Consider the following 22,755-nt stretch of genomic DNA (forward strand, 5'->3'; position numbering starts at 1 on the left):
ATTAAAATCTCATCTCCTTTTTCTACCATGCTTATTTAGAAGTGATTTTTTTTTGTGACAGAAATAAACTAAACAAAGAAAAACAAAACAAATGATCTGCTTAAATAGAGAGACAATCCTTTTTAAGACTACTCTTAAACTTCTCCCAAGGTGAAGGAAGCTCTACATGAGAAAGTTGTAACTTCATTGCCATCTTTGCCACAGTATCTGCCACCGTGTTTGCATCTCTCATAATCAAACGAAAGTCAACACGCCAATTCCAATGCATGATATCTCTTATTTTGAGCACCAATGGATCAATAAATCCAAAACCATCTTGGTGATTAGTAACAAGATTAAATGCTTCTACACAATCCGTCTCACAAATAACATCTCGTTGATCCACATCCCAAGTTAAGAGATATCCTCTCCAAATAGTAAACAATTCCCCTTGAAGAATACTATTACTCTCAATCATTTCCAAACACCCCATTTGCCAACTCCCATTACAATCTCTAATAACACAAGCAAAACCACACTATCACCCGAACCAAGTTAACTAGCATCACAATTAATCTTGAAAGTACCAATGGATGGGGGATTCCAAAAACCATTTAGAGTAGAGGAAAAGGACATACGTTGTAATTCAAAAATATTCCTAAGCTCCTTTTTTGAAGTTAATGCCAGACAAATCACTTTTTCCGGAGGCCAAGTTTCATGAGGATTAAAAATGTCATTATTCCTTGTTCACCATATCCACCAAAGTCCCGAAAAGAACTTGAACGGATACTCTCTGCTATGATACAAGAACCAGTTCTTCAAATCCAAAGGATGACAAGAAATATCCAACCTATGCCATACAAGCTGAGCTTCTGGGCAATCCCGAATACAATGTAAAACCGATTCCTGGTTAAAAAGACATCTTGGGCACCTATCCGATGACGACATCCCTCTCTAAAGCGAAAACTTGCAGTAGGAAGAGTCTCCTTAAGACACAACCAAGCCAAAAATTTGTGCTTTTCCGGAACAAGCTGACGCCAAAGCCAAAATCAATTCTCCCGCTCCTCCCAACCAAAAAGCTTCTTACACAACCACAAATAACCATTGCATGAGTCATAGACTTTGGCAGCAGACCCAAACCAATACCAACCTACTTTCGGACCTGCTTGCACATCTGGATTGTAAGAGAGAATATTACCTTTTAGATTTTGAGATAAAGAAAAATAAAGAGTATCCAAATACTACCTACCAACTGACCAAATATCCTGTATCCGGAGATTCTAATAAGAAATGTGATCATAATCCATCTCGTTAGATAACCGTCCTTCTCTCCTCCAGCTAGAAAACCAAAAATTCTGTTTTAAATTCCCAATACACCAAACAAACCCATCCTTCAACACTTCCCAAACCTTGATTTAGAAGTGATTCTTAATTTTACCTTTTCTATACTAAAAAGTTGAAAGGAAAAAACAAATTTAACATTACATGTCTACACTTTGCCACTATTAATTTTGATATGCATGTCTTTCAAACACTTCCATGTGATGCAACCACATGCTACATAGTCATGTTTTAGAGTATGTAGATAGATGGCAACATATATAAATTAACACAAATTTTTTTTTAATTAAGATACAATTTTATTTTTGAGTGGCAGCTTATGGTAAATAAATATATGAAAAATAAAATATTTATTTATTTATTATTATTAATTTATTAACTTATTCTTATTTCTAAGATGGAGGAAGACCTTGAATACATAAAAGCCATCAAGCTCCCAAGGCCCTCATATCAGCACAAATAAAATAAAAGGAAACTAAAAAAAGAAAAAAAATAGGGAAAAGGTGTAGATTTTCTTTGTGATTGTCCGATTGTGTAAGATCGATCGTACCATCGATTGTTCGGTAATTTGCTCCAATCGGGTACGTATCGATCGTGTAGTACTGATTATAACTCATGTATTTGGGATCTTCTTCCTATGACTGCCTCCGTATGCTTGGATAATCTTTCAAAAACATGTTTTTTAATCGTTTTTGTGATCTGTTGCTGTATTTGGAGTACCGATATTCGTTTGGGTATTTTTAATTTCCAATTTTTCTTTTCCGGGTATGTTCTGTTCGACGAGATTACTGCGTATATGTGGAAGCTGATTGATCCGTCATCAATTATTCTCTGAACTCTGAACCTTCTAGAATTTTGGAAATCATCGGTTCTTAATAGTTAAATCCAGAAATGATTGATTTTCTGGATTTAATGCATACAAATATGATATCCAGTGCTAGTTATATTACTTTTTTTTTATGCACAATGTTGTGGAATTGCTGCTGAATTTTCCTCATCAATGATGTTATTCATATTGCTTTTGAATTCATGAAACTTGATGTTGGAATTGCGGTTGTGGATAGATACTAGATAAAACTTGATAAGTGTGTTCATATTTTTCATCTGTTTCCTTTCTTTTTTGGTTGTTTATTTGGTTTTGTCTGCAGCTGTCTAAGAATGGTTTCATTGGTTGCCAGTGGCAGCAGTCAAATGTCTCCTTCAGTTTCTGTCCAAGAAAAAGGAAGTAGAAATAAGAGAAAATTCAGGGCTGATCCTCCTTTGGGGGAGTCCAATAAGATTATTCCTTCACCCCAAAGTGAGTGCCTTGGTTATGAATTCTCTGCTGAGAAGTTTGAAATTGCCCCGGCTCATGGGCAAGCCGCGGCTTGTGACCTGTGTAGTATTAGCCAGGATCATTCTGCCGATGGATTGAAGCTTGATCTTGGGTTGTATAGTCCTGGAAGTGCATCTGAGGTCGGGCCTAGTCATCTAAAGGAAGGACTCGAGGCAGATGAATTCAACGATGCTGATTGGAATGATCTCACTGAAGCCCAATTGGAAGAGCTTGTCTTGAGTAATTTGGACACCATTTTCAAGAGTGCAATAAAAAAAATTGCTGCATTGGGATATACAGAAGAAATTGCAACTAAGGCCATCTTGAGGTCTGGCATCTGCTATGGATATAAAGATACTGAGTCTAATATAATTGATAATGCTGTAGCATTTCTTAGAAACAGCCAAGAGATTGATCCTTCACGCGAGCACTATTTTGAAGATTTAGTGCAGCTTGAGAAGTATATCTTAGCTGAATTGGTTTGTGTACTTAGAGAGGTTAGGCCATTCTTCAGTATCGGCGATGCAATGTGGTGTTTGTTAATTTGCGACATGAATGTGTCACATGCTTGTGCAATGGATGGTGACCCTTTAAGTTGTTTAGGTAGTGATGGCACTATGGATGGTGGTTCATCTAGCCAAATGGAATTGCAATCAACAGCAGAAATAAAAGTTCCTGAGTTCAGTTTTCCAAATCCTTGTAAATCGATTCCTGCAGGTTCTCATAATTCTCAATCCAAGAAACCCTTCGCGGTGGGAATTCCTGGCATGAATAACTCAAAGAATTCTCATGTTCTTGGTGGTGGACTCTTAGAGAATGGGGGTACCACTTTTGGATCTGATTGTGTTAATAAAGCTTTTACTACTGTTGCAACATCTCAATCTCCCCTGGTCGATGAAAAATGGGGGAATGTTAGGAAGTTCCATTCTGGCAGCACCAAGAGGGACTATGTTCTTCGACAAAAGTCGTTTCATGTGGAAAAGAATTATCGGACTTATGGATCCAAAGGGTCTTCAAGAGGAGGGAAGCTGAGTAGCTTTGGTAGTTTAATCTTGGATAAGAAACTTAAATCTGTGTCAGAATCTTCTACGATAAATTTAAAGAGTGCATCCTTACAGATAAGTAAGGCAATGGGGGTTGATGTGATTCAAGACAATAATGCTAATTTCTCATCCCCTGCCGGACCATCTGTCTCGACTTCATTCCGGTTGGATTCTGCTCCTGATCTCATCTCTAGATCGACCAATACTTCGTATTCAGTACATGCAGCAAATACTCTACCTGCATTCAGTAGTCCAGCTCCTTTATCAGCTACAGATACTGATCTTTCTCTTTCATTGTCTTCAAGAATCAAGTCTTCTCCGGCACCTGTCTACGTCAATAAGGAGGCACCTAGTAGTAGTCATGTGGGTTTATCATCTGACAAGCCCCTTGGTCAACGGGTACCACAAGATAGAAAGGATGAAATGATTTTGAAGCTGGTTCCAAGGGTTCGTGAGCTGCAAAATCAACTTCAAGAATGGACTGAATGGGCCAATCAAAAGGTTATGCAGGCTGCTCGTCGGCTGGGTAAGGATAAGGCTGAGCTCAAGACACTTCGACAAGAGAAAGAGGAAGTTGAGCGTCTTAAGAAAGAGAAACAATCTCTGGAAGAAAACACTCTGAAGAAGCTTTCCGAGATGGAAAATGCCTTATGCAAAGCAAGTGGACAGGTAGAGCGAGCTAATGCTGCTGTTAGGAAGCTTGAGGTTGAGAATGCTGCTTTAAGGAGAGAGATGGAGGCTGCTAAACTACGTGCTGCAGAAACTGCCGCAAGCTGTCAGGAGGTCTCAAAAAGGGAAAAGAAAACCCAAATGAAGTTTCAGTCTTGGGAGAAACAGAAATCCTTGTTTCAGGAAGAGCTAGTTACCGAAAAACGTAAATTAGCGCAGCTGCTGCAGGAACTAGAGCAATCTAAGGTGCAACAGGAACAAGCTGAGGTATAGTACTTTAATCTTGTTCCAAAATTTCTCTAATGTTCCCTTATATTTTTGTAAACAACACCTGGTATCTTCACTGTTGTAACATAGTTCGTGCAGTATTAATGTACCACGGTGTCTCCAATATGCAACCTTTTTTCTTAAGAAATAAGGTTGTATGAAGGTGTGATTAGTGGGTTTTTCTGTTTTGAAGATCCTCCAGTCTCATTTTTATTCTCAGCATAGACCAGTAAGTAGATAGGCTTGTGTTAACACCTATTTTAGATATCCATTTGTTTGCATGAGTTGACCATTATCATGTTTCCATGTAGAGTGGGTGAGTACTGCATGTATATTAAATGATATGGGTCTGAAACAAATTTTCTTCATGCCATCATGTTAGCTATCGAGGTATTATCGGCTTTTCTCCATTTAGAAGGTGAAGAACGGATGCGTAGATTTTAAGATGACTCCTTAAACTTGTGTTTCCTTGCACCTTGTTTGTTTTCCTTTTCCTTGAAGATCCTGTTTATCTTGTATTTGTGATACTCATCCTTATTGTCAAGTGAAACATGATCAAATTGTTTTGTACACATGAACCATTGCGAGGTTCCACAATGCAACCACTCTTGACTCTTTATGGGTGTTGAATGAGTTTATTTCTTGTTATGTTCTCATCGTAAAGGGCAAATATCACACAGGCTAGATGGCAGCAAGAAGCGAAGGCGAAAGAAGAACTTCTTCTACAGGCCATTTCTATAAAAAAGGAAAGAGAACAGATTGAGGAGTCAGCAAAATCCAAAGAGGATATGATCAAATTGAAAGCGGAGAGAAATCTGCTCAAGTACAGAGATGATATCCATAAACTTGAAAAGGAAATTGCACAGCTGAGGTTGAAGACCGACTCTTCCAAGATCGCTGCACTGAGGATGGGCATTGATGGAAGCTATGCTGGCAGGTTCGCCGACCTCAAAAATGTTGCAGCCATGGGAGGGCCCCGGAATTCTTTTATAAGGGAGCTAGTCAGCGACTACTCAGTGACATCCGGTGGGGTTAAACGCGAACGCGAGTGTGTGATGTGCCTTTCGGAGGAGATGTCCGTGGTCTTCCTTCCCTGTGCACATCAGGTTGTTTGCACAACATGCAATGAGCTCCATGAAAAGCAAGGTATGCAAGATTGCCCTTCTTGCAGGAGCCCGATCCAGCGGCGTATCGCCGTACGGTATACACATACATAATATTTATTTATTTATTTATTTATACTTTGAGCGAGTTGAGAGTTTTGAATAATGTCTATGGGACTCCAGAATGAATAAAGCATTCTAATCATGCATCTCAACAGTTGGTTGATACATTAAGCTGCTTTCAATGGCAAGGTTGATTTTTGGTTGGTTCTGTTTTTTCTCCTCTTCTGTTTTGATGTTATTCTTGAGAAGGTGCACTTGCCTTCCTTAGCTTGTTACTGTGATATGATGCTAAAGTAAATAAATATGCAGAAGAAATTATACCTATTGGTTATATATATACACTATTGTTTTCTCAATCCTGTGTGTTCATGTGCTATTTTATTAAACATAAGAAGGTGAATATAAGTGATTCATATCTGCTGAATGTCAGAATATTTGATCAATGATTATGACTTCCTATTGACAACATTAATGGAGAATATAGCTACATGTGCCACCCAATATTTTTGTCTACATGAATGGCCTTCATGATTCAAGCAGCGATCATAGAATGTGAACTTCAAAATCAAGATTATGCATAATTGCATATTTCACACAAGCGATCATTTTTTGACTTAACTGTTATGTTTTATTAAGTGATGCATAATACATGAAAACTTTTTTCCTTCACTCTAGAGTATCTAAAAAAAATTAAAGGACCCATGAAACTCAAGAAATGTAATTAAAAGGATGCCACATGGTTAAGGCCAAAGACACAATTATAAATTATAAAATCTTATAATATGTCCATATTATTTATTTTAAATTTCTTATAACATTCATAAATCATAACAGTGAAGAAAAGTAACTGTATAAAATTATGTTTTGTTTATGCCATAGTTTACCGACCATTTATTTTCACTGCTTCCTAGGCGTTTTAAAAATCTATAAAACTATTAATAATAAAATAGAATTAGAAAAAAATAATTAATAAAGATAAATAGAGTAATAGATGTGGATGGAAATATTTGGAGAAAAATATAGAACCCATACCTGTCTAGAAGGTTCTTTAGGGAAATTATGAAGTGATACGAGAGATGTACTCAGCCACATCTATTCACATTATTTTAGAAAGGAAATTAAACATTTAACCATTCCAATAATATTATTAGTTTGTCGAAGTTGAATTGTTTGTTAATATAAAACAATTTCCTTCTTTATCCAGCTATATTAATTTCCGAAAACAGTTGTAATATATATATTAAGGCTTTAAAATAATAGAGTAAAAATCGAATGCCTTTACAAAATTTTGCAAATATATTAGAATTACATTTTTAGTTTTATTATATCTACTGCAAGATGTTTGTGGTGTCAAAAGTTTTAAATCGGAAGAAGGTACGTGAAGAGCTGAAAAAACATAATTTTCATAGTAGTATTTTGTTTTTGGAAGAAACAAAAAAGGAGGAGAAGCAAAGAAGTAGGAGAAGAGGGTAGCCATTGAAACTTGAAAGCGACAAGTTGTATGATTTTCTAAGAATTGTCGTATGTGTGCCATAAACCGCGAGACGGACCAGGAATGGGTAAAGTTGGTCATTCAATAAAATGAAAAATCAAAGAAAGGACACATACAATTATGTTATATATATATATATATATATATATATATATATATATACTAAAATCAATTATTAATATAAAATATATATTAAAATATAAATAAATATTAAAAATAAATTAAATTATATATATTTATATATAAATATATTAACAATTGATTTTAGCATAAAAATATTTTTAAGACACAAAATAATAGCGTTAGTGTTACTATTAAGTTCAATTTGATGGCGACTTAGCTCCAATCCGGAATATCGTCCACTCATTTCTCATCATACATTATAATTTTGAATTATTTTACATTCTTTTTGTTACTGAGTTATAATTAATAAAATTAAACACATAAATAGCGAGGAAAATAAAACACAACTGACATTTTTCATTTTGAGAAGCTGCTTTACTAATTACTCAGCTCTCAACTACTCTCTTTTTTGTTATATTCATTCATTCTATCTTCAGGTACGTGATTTGATTTCATGATATAATCAGTATGCAGTAATATATGTATTTACATGCATGTATATGCGCATGAATGCAACAGAGAAGGAAGGGGAAATTGAAGTGAGAAAGATCAGAAAAAGATGTGTTCCTCGGTAGGCATAGGGAAGGGAATACTGATAAGGAGTACACCAGATGTTTGCAGTAATAACAATAAGAAGAAGAGGGAGCTACTGTTCTATGGGAAAAGAAGCACCAGCAGAGGAGTAGTGCTGTGGCAGGAGGAGTTGCAGTTGTTGTGCTTTGGATCCAACTCATCATCATCATCAACAGGATCATCACGTTACCCTGCAATACGTGGACAAGTTATCCTTACCCCACCCACAACCAAAAAGGTACGTAGTACCATCCATTCATTCTTTCCTCTAATTACCACAATAATCATCAATATTCACTTGCTACTTTAATACCTTATTCAATTCACTAACAACCAGTATTAAGTATACACCAAAATTAATTACTAATATAAAATATAGTCAATATACATAAAAATTTAAAATACATATTAAAAATAAATTAAATTATATATATATTTATACACAAATATAAATCAACTGATTTTAGTAGCTATTTTTAATGTGCAAATAGTATTTTTGATTTACTAATACTAATAATAATAACAATTGGTGTGTTTTTTTTTTTTTTTGTTCTAAAACATTTTTTAATTAAGTACTAAATTATTTTTAAGATTTGAATAAAACACTGCTGGTTAAAAGATTAAGATACTAATGATCTTGACTACTCAGCACTTTAATGCTTCTTAACTCAGTAGTACCATGTAATAATTTTTTTAAATATGATTACTTCCTTAATAATGTTCCACCTTTTTACATTTGTGTAATGAAAATCGCACCAGTGGGTTGGCCAACTGCGGTTATTTGGTCAAGTGATTTTCGTGACTTGCTGAGCATGTAATGTTGGGTTGTTGGGACAATAACGCAATTAGTGGGCCAATTTTCCTTCTTTACCACAAAATGTCCTAATACGAGGCCCAACTTGGTCCGTGAGGCTGTGAAAATTTTTGGTTACGTCCCTCGCTATTAACAATTTTCTTTTGTGTGATGTAGATTTTAAATATTCTTAAAATTGATGTTGTCTGAAAAACTATTGGTCATCTAGAATTTTTCTAATTTTTAATATCTTGAAAATGCTTAATCATTTGGAAATAACCTTAAAAACTAGTTATTTTAATTAATATAATTGAACACTGACACTGAGTCACTGATGTTTATATGTTGACATCATATAAAAATTAAAATCATTACATAGGGCTAGTAATGGATAGAGTACGGTATTCCCTAATTCTATGTTGAAAATTTCATTTAAATTTTATCATACTTTAGCGGCGGGTTGAGAATCTCTCAACTCTAACCTTATCCGCACCTAAAGTTCTAAACCCTACCCTACTCGCAGAAATATAAGATTTTTTCAAAACAAATATAAAATTCAATCATTCCAAATTTCATACATATTAATAAAATAAAACATAAAGAACTAATGATTCAAATTACTAAATTAACTAACTAGTTTAGTGGTTACTCACTTGTTGCAAGTTATTACATGAGGGAGTCTTTGGATTCAACTCTCATCTCCTTCACTATATACCTAACTTTTATAAAATAGGTGTTATATATGGGGTGTGGGTAGGGTAGGGTATGTATTGCCAGCCCTACTTATACAGTTATGCTGATATTTGATTTATTTAACTAAGCATTGTTTAACTTTGACCAAGCTTCTCAATTTTTGTTTTAACCGAAGTTGCATTATACATGTCGGATTCAGTAACTAATCCTAACGGTCATAACAGCCATATGCAATGTGCTATTCCCTTACTCCCAGACAATAATCAGACAGAGTTTGAAGTTGAAAACTTTTAAGAATGTCAGATCACGTATACAAAGGCAAATTGTCATAAACCTTTTAGAAGTTTTCACACATTACTAACAAGTAAAAAGAGGTGTAAGAGTGGTGTTCAACTATGATTTTCCCTAAGCATTTAGAATGTAACATCTATTTTTTATTGAAGCTGGAGTAAAAATTTTCTGTGCTTTTGTTTAAACAGCGTGTATTCACATTTGGCAAGGGCAGAAGTGAAGGAAACAAGGCCATGAAATCCTTGGCAAGTATTCTTTGTCTTCACATTTGTTTACATTCAACAAAATAGGGATGCCTGCTTTCTTTTTTCCATGACTGCTTTTGTTTTCCTTTGAATTGATCTGCATGTGTGTGAATGATATGCAATAGTTGGGAGGAAAGGGGGCAAACCTGGCAGAAATGGCAACCATTGGATTGTCAGTTCCTCCGGGACTAACGATATCAACGGAAGCTTGTCAAGAATATCAGCACAATGGCAAGAAGTTACCTGATGGCCTCTGGGATGAGATACTTGAAGGCCTCACTTTTGTGGAAGCAGAGATGGCGGCCTCTCTTGGGAATCCTTCTAGACCTCTCCTCCTCTCTGTCCGCTCTGGCGCTGCAGTAAATATCATTCTTTTCTTATACTTGTTTTGTTCTTTTCTCATGCTGTGCTAACAAAACATAACTAACTAGTTTCCTCCACCTTTTCAAGATTTCCATGCCTGGAATGATGGACACAGTTCTCAATCTTGGACTCAATGATGAAGTCGTTGCTGGCTTGGCTGCAAAGAGTGGAGAGCGCTTTGCTTACGATTCATATAGACGATTCTTAGACATGTTTGGAGATGTTGTGAGTAGTCAATTCTTTTACACTCTGTGTAAAAATGCACGTTGTTTTAGCTTTCTTTATAGATTGCTAACAATGCTTTAGCAACTGAAGTCCAAATTACAATATTAAAAGCTAGTATCAATTCCCCCTTCTCTAAAAGTGGAACAAGAAGCATTGTGTTTTTCCATATTTTCTAATTGTTCTTTTGTGTTATATTGAGGTTTTGGGCATTCCACATTCGTTGTTTGAGGAGAAGTTAGAAAATCTAAAGAACAAAAAAGGTGCCAAACTTGACACTGATCTAACAGCATCTGATCTCAAAGATCTGGTTGAGCAGTACAAGAATGTCTACCTTGAAGCCAATGGAGAAAATTTTCCCTCAGGTGCTGAATGCAACTCCATCACGATTTGTTTGTTATATATTCTCATGGTCGTCACCTTCATTTCAAACTCCCTCTCATCATAAATTTTTTGTAAGAAAAAACTATATGCACCCATCTTAAGTTTTATTAACCAATTGCAGACCCGAAGAAGCAGCTCGAGCTAGCCGTGAAAGCTGTTTTCAATTCTTGGGATAGCCCAAGGGCTATTAAGTACAGGAGCATTAATCAAATAAATGGACTAAAGGGAACTGCTGTGAACATTCAAACTATGGTGTTTGGTAACATGGGGACGACTTCTGGAACTGGTGTCTTGTTCACTAGAAATCCAAGTACTGGAGAAAAGAAACTCTATGGAGAGTTTCTGATTAATGCTCAGGTACATGATTTATGATATGATACACTAGTTATGCAACTTTCATGCACTTATTTTGCTGATCTTTTCAACCCCCCAAATAGGGAGAGGATGTAGTTGCTGGAATCAGGACACCTGAAGATTTGGAGACTATGAAAAATTGCATGCCCGAAGCATACAAGGAACTTGAGGAGAATTGCAAAATTCTGGAGAAGCACTACAAGGATATGATGGTAAAAATTCACTCTCCATAGATAGGCCATATTGTTTTGCATGCTTCTCTTACTTCCTGGAAATTTTATGGAATTGCTTTAACCTACAATTCAGGATATTGAGTTCACAGTTCAAGAAAATAGGTTGTGGATGTTGCAATGTCGAAGTGGAAAGCGTACTGGCAAAGGTGCTGTTAAAATAGCTGTAGACATGGTTAATGAAGGGCTTGTTGATATTCGGTCTGCAATCAAGATGGTAGAGCCAAGGCATCTTGATCAGCTTCTCCACCCACAAGTATATACTTAGTTGTAGTTACAATTACTAGATTCACATTTAAGATGATGATCAAGTGTTCTTAATTGATTTTAGTTTGTCTGGTTAGTTTGAGGATCCATCTGCTTACAAGGACAACGTGATAGCTACCGGCTTACCTGCATCCCCTGGAGCTGCAGTAGGGCAGGTTGTGCTCACTGCTGATGATGCTGAAGAATGGCATGCACAAGGAAAGAGTGTCATCTTGGTATCCCTCTTTATTATCACGCAATCATTTTTTTTATCTATCAAGATTATGAAAAGTTTTAGGTGAAATGCTTCTTAGTGTAAGATTGGAGTTTCATTCCTATTTTATTTATTCAAGGTGAGGACAGAGACAAGTCCAGAGGATGTAGGGGGTATGCATGCAGCTTCTGGAATCTTGACAGCTAGAGGTGGTATGACATCTCATGCTGCCGTTGTAGCTCGCGGATGGGGAAAGTGTTGTGTGTCTGGCTGCTCTGATGTCCTCGTAAATGATATTGAGAAGGTAAAGGCTTTCCTTTGGTAGAAGCATATTAAATGGCCATCATGCTGTTGGTATAATCTCTCAACTGAAAATGCAGGTTGTTGTAATTGGTGATACAGTGATTCCGGAAGGTGAATGGATATCACTGAATGGATCCACCGGTGAGGTGATACTAGGTAAGCAGCCACTTTCGCCTCCGGCACTAAGTGATGACCTTGCAACCTTCATGTCTTGGGCTGATGAAATAAGGCATCTGAAGGTGGGTGCATAGTATGCTTTACATGCTTCATTAGTTGAGTTGAATCAAAGAATCTCCTTTCTTGAATATTCTTTTATTTGCTGTTGTCTGTCAGGTAATGGCAAATGCTGACACACCGGAAGATGCATTAACAGCAAGACAGAATGGTGCTCAGGGAATTGGACTATGCAGGACAGAACACATGGTACATAAAATATTCATATATGATTTAATCTTTTTAATTTTAAACCTAATTTTTGGATATTCATAACAAATTTTACTCAAAAGTAGTAACAAATGATGTGGTTTTCTACTGGTTTTGGTGAGTTTCAGTTTTTTGCTTCGGACGAGAGGATAAAGGCTGTGAGAATGATGATAATGGCCATCACACCGGAACAAAGGAAAGCTGCACTTGACCTTTTGCTACCTTATCAAAGATCAGATTTCGAGGGAATTTTCCGAGCAATGGATGGTCTCCCGGTGACAATCCGATTGTTGGATCCTCCGCTTCATGAGTTTCTTCCGGAGGGTGACTTGGAGCACATTGTCAGTGAGCTAACTTCTGAGACAGGCATGAAGGAAGAAGAAATCTTCTCTAGGATTGAAAAACTCTCAGAAGTGAATCCCATGCTTGGTTTTCGTGGCTGCAGGTTTGCATTTCCTTCTTGTGCATGACAAATTCATATTGAAATGAACTCTAGAAAATGAAGTAACAATGTCCACAATTTATGCATTGATTTTACAATAATTTGTATGTGACCATTGAGGTTCTGTCAACAGGCTGGGAATATCATATCCTGAATTAACTGAGATGCAGGCACGTGCAGTCTTCCAAGCTGCTGTTTCAGTGAGTAACCATGGCATTAAAGTCCTTCCTGAGATAATGGTTCCACTTATTGGTACACCTCAGGCATGATCCTTACTCCACCTTATCTCTTTCCAGTTTGCATGTTCTTCAGTTTTGTCTACGTGCATCATTAAGCCTAAAATTTATGAGGAAACTTCCATAGTTTCATTATCATCTTAATCATATAAGCCCAGATTTTATTTTATTTTATTTTATTTTATTGGCAGGAATTAAGGCATCAAGTGAGTTTAATAAGGAATGTTGCTGAGAAAGTTTTCTCTGAGATGGGTTCCTCTTTAAGCTACAAGGTTGGAACAATGATTGAAGTTCCCAGAGCTGCACTAGTTGCAGATGAGGTAAAAACAAACTCCTTTTGTCTCTACTTGAAGAATCACATTAAGATTCTAACATGTAGTTACTTGTTATTACTTTAGAATGTGGGAAAGAAACATAGTTAAAGAGTATAATTTGTTCTGTTTAATTATTTATTTAAACTTGCTAATTTTATTATCCATTCTTCTAGATTGCTGATGAAGCTGAGTTCTTTTCATTTGGAACCAATGACCTTACCCAAATGACATTTGGGTACAGTAGAGATGATGTTGGAAAATTTCTTCCGATTTACCTATCAAGCGGCATTCTGCAGAGTGATCCATTTGAGGTTAGTTGTCTAAAGGTTATTTGCTCATTGATGATATATGAAAGATGGTTGCTGAATTTTTGAAACTGTTGACAATAATATTAGGTACTTGACCAAAAAGGAGTGGGTCAACTCATCAAGCTTTGCACAGAAAAGGGTCGTGCTGTCAGACCAAACTTAAAGGTAAGTCTAGGAGTAACTGACTGATAGAGATTTTTGAACTAGAAGCATGTAGCTGTTCTATTCTATGAATTATTAGACCTCATCAAATTGCTGCAGCAATTAACACCTTGAGTTGGTTTATCAGGTTGGAATATGTGGAGAGCATGGTGGGGAGCCATCTTCTGTTGCATTCTTTGCTCAAATTGGTCTTGACTATGTCTCATGCTCTCCTTTTAGGTCAGATTTTTAGTTCCATATTATATAAAAATAAATTAGAGATTTAGATTCAATCACCAAACTGAAATTTGAGGACACTTGCAGGGTTCCAATTGCTAGGCTTGCAGCAGCTCAAGTTGCAGTTTAAGAAATTTGTTAATCTGGTTTAAGAGAGGGTTGAATGGCTAACTTTCAGGGCATGACTCTCTTATAACTGTAAATAATTGTTATTTATTGTTTATAATAGTGAATAAGTCCATGTACATCAAAAATGGATATCTGTATATGAGGTCAGATAAAATGGCCACTGACATACATATAGAAGTAGAAAGAAAAAGGAAATATGTTTTTGAAAAACGAAAAAGAATGAGAGAAACATTGTGTACAAAGATTCTCACAAGTTACAACAATGTTTCTCTCAGAATTTGATTGCAAAATGTGCCTACAATATATTTGGTGCACAAGACAATAGTACTGACAAATAGCTATATGTTGTCAAAAAATAAGTGATTCTGTGAAATTCTTGTACATGTTCGACTGTATCCATACTAATAAAATCTCTGATAAATTCTTGTGTATCTTCCGAATGAACTCCAAATAACTAACTTGTGTGTTTGGATTGATTTTTGCCATACTATTGAATAAAAGTGATTTTATAGAATTAATTTTTGTTAGAATAACTTTATATCAACATGATTTATGTTTGGTAATTCTATACTAAAATTGATTTTGATAAAATAAATATTATTTAGATAATATTAGTTAAAATTACTTTTAGATAGATAATTACTAAAAAAGGATATACTATTAAATTATAATATTATTTTTTAAGTATATTTAATTTTTTATATTTTTTTAATATGTTTTTTATATAATTTTTTTTCTAGAACTTTTATTATTCTTTTTTAGTACCTTATAATTTTTCACTACTATTATTATTTATGGTTAATTTTTTTTCTTTAATTTACTCTATCTAATAGGATCAATAAATTATATTATAAAAAAATAATAATAAATATAATATACAAGAATGACAATTATAAAAATGTATAATGTCAAATAAAAAAAATTAACAAACATATAAATAATAAATAAAAGAAAAAAAATCATAAAGAAAAACAATAAAAATTTCATAAATAAAATAATAACATGTATGAAGGATAGGATTGGTAGAAGGAAGAAATGAAGAAGCTAGGATTTGTTGTTTCTTGTACATGTGAATTTAAGTACAAAATCACTTATGCATTTATAGAAAAAAAAATAGTCAAAACAAAAATTGAAGTGTTCCAGATTTTGAACGTGCTTTTCACCTTTTGAGAAAAGTGTACATCTATTTATAATATAACAGTTAAAAAGTTCAATATACGAGGCTTGAACAATGTTCCCACTAAAAACACCCAACTCTAAAGTTTCAGAGGTGATGACACGTCATGAATAGTATTTCCTCCATTAGGATGAGAATGCAAAAAAGCATCGGCTTATGCATAAAGAAGCCTCCAAAAATCGTCCACCAACAGTGTTACCATCCAAAAAAAAATTGCCATCTTTCAGCAGGGCTGGTCGCCAAAGTAACATCCCAGTGAAAGTGTTCCCTCCGAAAGAAGTGCAAAGGTGATGGCTTCGTTGGTCAGAGGTCTTAGCAAAATTGAATTTCAGATGCAAGTAGCATATCTTTCTGCCCATGTGTAAGGACCTACGGTTAATAAAGGATTGGATTTTAGACATCTCACTTTGGCGTTCACCGGAGTTCTTTAAAAATCCCAATTTTTCTTGCTCATTCCATTCATTGATAGAGGAACAACTCTATATAAATATTAGAATGGTACAGGTTATATGAAAAATATAAATTTATTGTTAATTATATCTGGCAGAACTTTTGCTTGAAAGCAGTTTTAGAGTGCAAAGAATGGCTGCAAAGACAGACTTGATCAGAGACATCAATCCAACCAAGCTTAGCTTACTTGGTCGTTGGTCATGGGTGTTGCCCGATTATATGAGTTTCCCAGCCAGTGGAACCAGAATGAGGTGTTTAGCTTGGAGATGGTTTTGCAAGATGAATAGGTATTAAATGAGTGATTGTTTTTAATGCCTTTCTAACAAGTTTTGGTTTTTTGGGTTTCAAAATGTTTTGCAGGGTGATAAAATTCAAGCAACGATATGTAAGTTTGGGTTGGATTTGTTTAGGGAGAAGATAAAAAAGCATGATGTGTATAGTATGTGATATGGTCGTTACACCTACAAAGCTCGGCATCACACGTCACACCTCGGCCATAACTCAGCAATATACGTTACAAATACGGCCTTCATGAGTAATAACTCGACAAAACCGACGTTATAGACCAAAACCGCCGAGTAAAAGGCGACATAATGTCCAGATACGTTATCAATCCTCGCCAAGACAGACGTTGAGGAAAAATCATTACTGATAAAGAACCGATCATATAAAAGCAAAGTAAAAGTATCTTTTCCATATACTTCTTACTTGAATCTCATACTGACTTAAGCATTGGAGTGCCTTTGCAGGTACACTCCCCCTTCTCTTCCTCTTCATTGTCCGCGCTTCCACAAGTTGAAAGGAAAAGCTCGGAACTGACGAGCTAGCAGTGCAGCCTTCCGAGGAGATAGCTCGGCTGACGTTCCATACGAGGAGCCGACCTATTCTACAGGCAAGAACAATTGGCGCCCACCGTGGGCCGAAGAGATAAATTTTTTCCTCTTTTGGTCTCGATTCCTCTGCCTGTACCTATGGCTGACGCGCTGCCTCCTACCCCATCCGAACTTCTCCGGATGGTGACCGAGCTACAACAAGCAAATCAATTGGCAGAAGAAAATCAGAGAATGGCCGCTCAGATCACCGAGTTGAACAATGGCCGAATTGAAAATAACAACACTCATCAACCTCAGCCAGAGGATGCCGAACATCATTCAAACCCCACTCATGTATCTGAGACCATTCAAGTCTAGGATGCCCAGCCGGAGGACGAGAATGAGGAACCAGACGAGCTCGTAGGCCCTTTCACGTCAGACGTGATGAATTTTGAATTACCACGACGATTCACTTTACCATTGACCCTCACACCTTATGATGGGCTCGGAGACCCAAAAAAGTTCATCAAGAAATTCTGATCAATAATGATCGTCAACGGTGCATCTGATACCGTTTTGTGTCGTTGTTTTCCAAATTATTTAGACGATCCTACACTTGATTGGCTTTGTGCTTTGCCTGCAGGTTCAATTTCGCGATTCCAACAACTGGCCAAGCTATTTGAGGACCACTTCGCTGGCTCCGCAATCTATCTGTATGACTCAGATTATCTGAATACAATTAAGCAAGGACAAAATGAAAGCCTGAAAGACTATATGACTCGTTTTACGAAGGACGCCATAAGCATACCTGATCTCCACCCTGAAGTTCACCTTCATGCCATCAAAAGCGAACTTCGACCTGGGAAATTCCAAGAGACGATCGCCGTATCTAAACCGAAAACACTCGCCGAGTTTCGAGAGAAAGCAAAAGGCCAGATTGATATCGAGGAGCTGAGACAAGCTCAGAAGTTCGACAAAACAAACTACAGAGACAAGGAAAAAGTGCATAACAGTAAGAAAAATTTTAAACTAACCCCTCGTTTTGACTCTTATACACAGTTCAACGCTAAACGGGAGGATATAATCAAAGAGATCTTGAACTCCAAATTAATCAAACCACCAAGAAAGGCGGGGACATATCAGGATACAAAACACGTCGACAAATCTAAATACTGCGCCTTCCATCAGAAGCACGGCCACACAACCGACGAATGTGTCGTCGCAAAAGACCTCTTGGAACGGTTGGCTCGGCAAGGGCACATTGACAAGTATATTGGAGGGCACATTCAAAAACGTACTCCAACCTCGGCAGGCAATACTCCATCTGAGCAACCAAGCCGAGGAAAGGACAAGCCATCCTCGACCCAGTATGACCAACCACGAGGTATCATCAATTGTATTTCAGGAGGAGGTGCTAGTGGAGGCTCATCCAATTCAGCTAGGAAAAGATCTTTCCAAACAATATACTCGGTAGAAGGAGCACAGCAGGACCACCAACTAATCCCTCAATTCCCCCAAATGACATTCACACAAGCAGATTTCAAATCCAATATTCAAAATTTAGATGACCCCGTGTCATCACAATTCAATTGGGAGATCTACTAGTAAAAAAGGTACTCTTAGATCTAGGGAGCAGCGCCGACGTTCTGTTTTACTCTACATTTCAGAAAATGAAGCTAAGCGACAACAACCTGCAACCAACAATAGGAGACCTCGTCGGTTTCTCAGGTGAACGAGTCCCAATACTGGGATCAGTGTGGTTGAGAACCACACTGGGTGAGCACCCTCTATCTAAAACATATGATATTCAGTACTTAGTAGTGGATTGCTTCAGCCCATATAACCTTATACTTGGCTGACCTTTCTTAAATAAGTTCGGCGCAATAGTATCCACAGTTCACCTTTGTGTCAAGTTTTCTGTGCAGGACGAACATATTGTAACCATTCATGGGGATCACAAAGAATCACGACATTGCTATAACATCGGAATGAAATTTCAAAACGGACCAAAACAACCTCAAATCAACAACGTCCTCAGCACAGCTAACAGCTCAGAGCTCGCCGATCTAGACCCTAGAGCGGACTTCCTTGAGCGACCTACACCAACAGGTGAGCTACGAAAAATACATTTCAACAAGGATCCTAACAAATACACCTTTGTAGGTACAGCAATAAGCAAGGACGAACTACCTGCGATAGAAAATTTTTTACATGCAAATGCCGACTTATTTGCTTGGACGCCCTCTGATATGCCCGGCATCGACCCCCAGATCATTAGCCACAAGCTGGCTATCAACCCTTCTGTCCGACCAATTCAACAGAAGAAGAGAAACCTCGACGAAGAAAAGAAATGAGCATCATTGGAGGAAACTCAAAAGCTGATTAATGCCAACTTCATCAGAGAGATCAGATTCACTACTTGGCTCGCCAATGTCGTTATGGTAAGGAAACAAAATGGTAAGTGGCGCATGTGCGTCAACTTTACTGATTTAAACAAGGCATGCCCAAAGGATTCTTATCCTATACCATCCATTGACTCTTTGGTGGATAACTCCTCTGGCTATGCCACCTTAAGTTTCATGGACGCTTATTCGAGCTATAATCAGATACTTATGTAACGGCATTCATCACTGAATTTGGTAACTATTGTTATAAAGTTATGCCTTTTGGACTAAAGAATGCAGAAGCGACCTATCAGCGTCTCATGGATAAAATCTTTGCTAAACAAATCGGCTGCAACATAGAAGTCTACGTTGATGACATAGTCGCCAAGACCAAAGTCGGCCACAGCCACATCGACGACCTAACCGAGATCTTCAGCCAGATCCGATCCTACAACATGCGCTTGAATCCCGAAAAGTGTGCTTTCGTCGTTGAAGGTGGCAAATTCCTCGGCTTCTTACTCACAAGTAGAGGCATCGAAGCAAACCTTGACAAGTGCCGAGCTATTTTGGAGATGGCAAGCCCGAAGACATTAAAGGAAGTACAACGCTTAACAGGAAGACTTACTGCCCTAGCAAGATTCGTCCCATGCTTAGCCTTAAGATCTATTCCTTTTTTTCAAACTATGAAAAAGAAAACTATTTTTCACTGGAATGACGATTGTGAGTGGGCTTTCGCTAACCTTAAAACAACTCTCTCACAACCGCCGATTCTACAAAAACCCTTGCGAGGGAAAGATTTATATTTGTATTTATCAGTTACTGACTGGGCAATAAGCTCTGCTCTTGTTACAGAAAGGGACAAAGCTTAACATCCAATTTACTTCGTCAGCAAAACGCTACAAAACACTGAAATCAACTATCCGAGGATAGAAAAATTAGCATTAGCATTGCTATTTTCGGCAAGACGACTCCGACCTTATTTTCAGAGCCATGTCATCCATGTTCGAACCGACCACCCATTACGTCAGGTGCTACAAAAACCAGAAATTGCGGGCAGGCTTAAAAAATGGTCGGTAGAATTATCCGAATTTGATATCAGATACCAAGCCAAAGGACCGTTCAAGTCCCAATTCCTTGCAGATTTCATAGCAAAATTAACAATGCCCACTGAAGACGACCACAAAATACAATGGACATTACATATTGATGGTTCATCTAACACTCAAGGGTGTGGAACAGGCATTCGACTTGAGGGCAGTGATGGATTTATCCTAGAACATTCAATACATCTATCCTTCAAGGCCAGCAACAACCAAACGGAATATGAAGCCCTCGTCGCTGGACTCCGACTTTGTTTAAATCTCCAAATCTCCAGTATTAAGGTATATTGCGATTCGCTTCTGGTAGTACAACAGGTAAATGACCTATTCCAGGTAAGAGATCCACTCCTTTCTAAATGTCTCAAACTCGTCAAAGATTTAAGTTCTAAATTCACTGAATTTGAAATAAATCACATACCACGCGGACAAAATCACAGAGCAGACATTCTTTCTAAGCTCGGCAGCACACAAGTCGACTTATCTATGTTGCACCAATCCACAATAACATCTCCAAGTGTTACTCTAACGGATGTTGTGAATGTTACACAGGAAACAGATTGGCAGACACCTTTTATACATTATCTGCAAACAGGGAACATACCAGACAACATCGAAAATGCAAAATGGTTTCATCGACAAGCTTCCTTTTTCACTTTAATAAATGGCTCCCTATATCGCCGAGGATACTCCTGACCACTCCTGAAATGCCTCAACAGAAGTGAGGCAGAAATAGCATTAGCCGAAGCTCATGAAGGAATCTGCGAAACCCACACAGGAGCTCGAAGTTTGGCTTCCAAAATCCTCCGAGCAGGTCTGTTCTAGCCATCCATCAAAGAAGATACCAACAATAAAGTAAAGACATGCAACAATTGCCAAAAGCATGTGCCACTAATACACACCCCAGCCGAACAGTTACATTACTCGGACATTAGCTGGCCCTTCAACCACTGGGGGCTCGACATTCTCGGCCCATTCCCAGTAGCACCAGGTCAGGTAAAATTTCTTGTTGTTGCAATTGACTACTTCTCAAAATGGGTAGAAGCCCAACCTTTAGCTAAGATTACTTCACAACATATGACATCTTTCATTTGGAAGAACATTATTTGTCGTTTTGGTCTCCCAAGACATATCATTACTGATAATGGTCGCCAGTTTATCGATCAGAAATTTAAATCTTTTTTGCAGAACCTCAAAATCAATCATCACTTCTCATCCGTTGAACATCCACAAACTAACGGCCTCGCTGAAGCAGCGAACAAGGTCATATTACATACTTTAAAAAAGAAGTTGGATGACGCCAAAGGCCTTTGGGCCGAACTCATACCAGAAGTCCTTTGGGGGTATAACACTACACCTCAATCATCAACAAAAGAAACCCCATTCAGGCTCGTCTATGGATTTGAAGCAATGATCCCTTTAGAAATTTTACAAGGCTCGGTCCGTACACAGATTTCCGACCACGAAGAAGCTCGGCGAGTCGAGTTAGACATCATCGAAGAAGTTAGAGACATGACAAGTATCCGACTCCACGCGGCACAGCAGGCGATAGCTTGGCGACATAATAAGCTTGTCAAAAACAGATCATTTGAACAAGGAGACTTAGTCCTCCGGAAGACAGAAACAGCTCGAAAACCTCCAAATCACGGAAAGCTCGCCGCAAATTGGGACGGCCCCTACCGAATAGCCAAGGTCCTCGGCAAAGGAGCATACACATTGGAATCTATAGATGGTACCAGCTTACCTAATACCTGGAATGTTTCTTCTTTAAAGAAATTCTATAGTTAAAAGTCAGGGCCAGGACTAGTACTCTTTTTCCTACTACTAAGATTTTTTCCAAACAAAGGGTTTTGCTTGGAGAGGTTTTAATGAGGCTAGCCTACCTGCACCTTTGTAAATAAAAGGTTCATCAGTCAAACCAAATACTTTCCAGATATTCACTCCTATATTATTTGTCAATCATTAATCGAATTAGCAATTCGAAAAGCTTTTCAAAAGGGAACAAGCATTTTCATCAAACAATACTTACAGCTCGGCAAACCATTCCACATCTTACTAAGATGTCCCTATCAATAAATCTATTATTGTATTCCATGCATTAGACGAATACAACTTACAAAGCGCAAATTACCAAAACAAGGATTATAACTTAATCCATCTCAAAATACAGCGCCATTTTTTGCCTAAAAGTCCATAACACAAATGTTTCAACATAACAAATCCTAAACAAAATAGAAAGCTAAAAACGTCACAGAAACAACAGTTCATTTCAAACAAAACTAAGTATTCTCAGCTTCAT

The 22,755-nt window shown here is 37.3% G+C and overlaps 3 protein-coding genes across 8 annotated transcripts; all 3 read left to right on the forward strand.

Annotated features, from left to right (window-relative positions):
- Positions 1 to 1,717: 1,717 nt before the first annotated feature.
- Positions 1,718 to 6,136, forward strand: LOC112723013 (putative E3 ubiquitin-protein ligase RF298). 6 transcript variants are annotated; one of them, XR_003163007.3, is made up of 4 exons: positions 1,718 to 1,901; positions 2,469 to 4,614; positions 4,705 to 4,843; positions 4,926 to 6,136. XR_003163007.3 is itself a non-coding variant. In XM_025774232.3 (3 exons), the coding sequence occupies exons 2-3, from the start codon at positions 2,479 to 2,481 to the stop codon at positions 5,297 to 5,299; spliced, it is 2,157 nt and encodes a 718-aa protein (XP_025630017.1). In that variant the 5' UTR covers positions 1,718 to 1,901; positions 2,469 to 2,478; the 3' UTR covers positions 5,300 to 6,136. The 6 variants fall into 6 exon arrangements, 5 of the variants coding, with proteins under 5 accessions (XP_025630017.1, XP_025630015.1, XP_025630018.1 ...); XM_025774232.3 differs by lacking the exon at positions 4,705 to 4,843 and having other exon boundaries at positions 5,279 to 6,136; XM_025774230.3 differs by lacking the exon at positions 4,705 to 4,843 and having other exon boundaries at positions 5,295 to 6,136.
- A 1,402-nt stretch (positions 6,137 to 7,538) lies between these two features.
- On the forward strand, positions 7,539 to 14,967 carry LOC112723015 (pyruvate, phosphate dikinase 2). The gene is made up of 20 exons (XM_025774234.2): positions 7,539 to 7,832; positions 7,915 to 8,206; positions 9,934 to 9,990; positions 10,116 to 10,349; positions 10,441 to 10,578; positions 10,778 to 10,940; positions 11,081 to 11,316; positions 11,397 to 11,525; positions 11,620 to 11,799; positions 11,888 to 12,025; positions 12,143 to 12,307; positions 12,384 to 12,545; positions 12,640 to 12,729; positions 12,858 to 13,174; positions 13,305 to 13,434; positions 13,599 to 13,727; positions 13,895 to 14,032; positions 14,117 to 14,194; positions 14,319 to 14,410; positions 14,495 to 14,967. The coding sequence occupies exons 2-20, from the start codon at positions 7,955 to 7,957 to the stop codon at positions 14,535 to 14,537; spliced, it is 2,871 nt and encodes a 956-aa protein (XP_025630019.1). The 5' UTR covers positions 7,539 to 7,832; positions 7,915 to 7,954; the 3' UTR covers positions 14,538 to 14,967.
- A 2,554-nt stretch (positions 14,968 to 17,521) lies between these two features.
- Positions 17,522 to 18,580, forward strand: LOC112722017 (uncharacterized). Its single transcript, XM_025773003.1, has one exon. It carries the CDS (start codon positions 17,522 to 17,524, stop codon positions 18,578 to 18,580), a length of 1,059 nt encoding a protein of 352 aa, XP_025628788.1.
- The last annotated feature ends 4,175 nt before the right edge of the window (positions 18,581 to 22,755 follow it).

The sequence above is a fragment of the Arachis hypogaea genome, chromosome 11 (genome assembly GCF_003086295.3).
Source record: "Arachis hypogaea cultivar Tifrunner chromosome 11, arahy.Tifrunner.gnm2.J5K5, whole genome shotgun sequence".
In the NCBI taxonomy this organism is placed as follows: domain Eukaryota; kingdom Viridiplantae; phylum Streptophyta; class Magnoliopsida; order Fabales; family Fabaceae; genus Arachis; species Arachis hypogaea.

Coding starts and splice junctions, on each gene's coding strand:
- LOC112723013 (XM_025774230.3), top strand. CDS start 2,479: ATGGTTTCATTGGTTGCCAGTGGCAGCAGTCAAATGTCTCCTTCAGTT. Junction 4,615..5,294: donor TGCAACAGGAACAAGCTGAG/GTATAGTACTTT, acceptor AATATCACACAG/GCTAGATGGCAGCAAGAAGC.
- LOC112723015 (XM_025774234.2), top strand. CDS start 7,955: ATGTGTTCCTCGGTAGGCATAGGGAAGGGAATACTGATAAGGAGTACA. Junction 10,941..11,080: donor TGGAGAAAATTTTCCCTCAG/GTGCTGAATGCA, acceptor AACCAATTGCAG/ACCCGAAGAAGCAGCTCGAG. Junction 13,728..13,894: donor CTGCACTAGTTGCAGATGAG/GTAAAAACAAAC, acceptor CCATTCTTCTAG/ATTGCTGATGAAGCTGAGTT.
- LOC112722017 (XM_025773003.1), top strand. CDS start 17,522: ATGATCGTCAACGGTGCATCTGATACCGTTTTGTGTCGTTGTTTTCCA.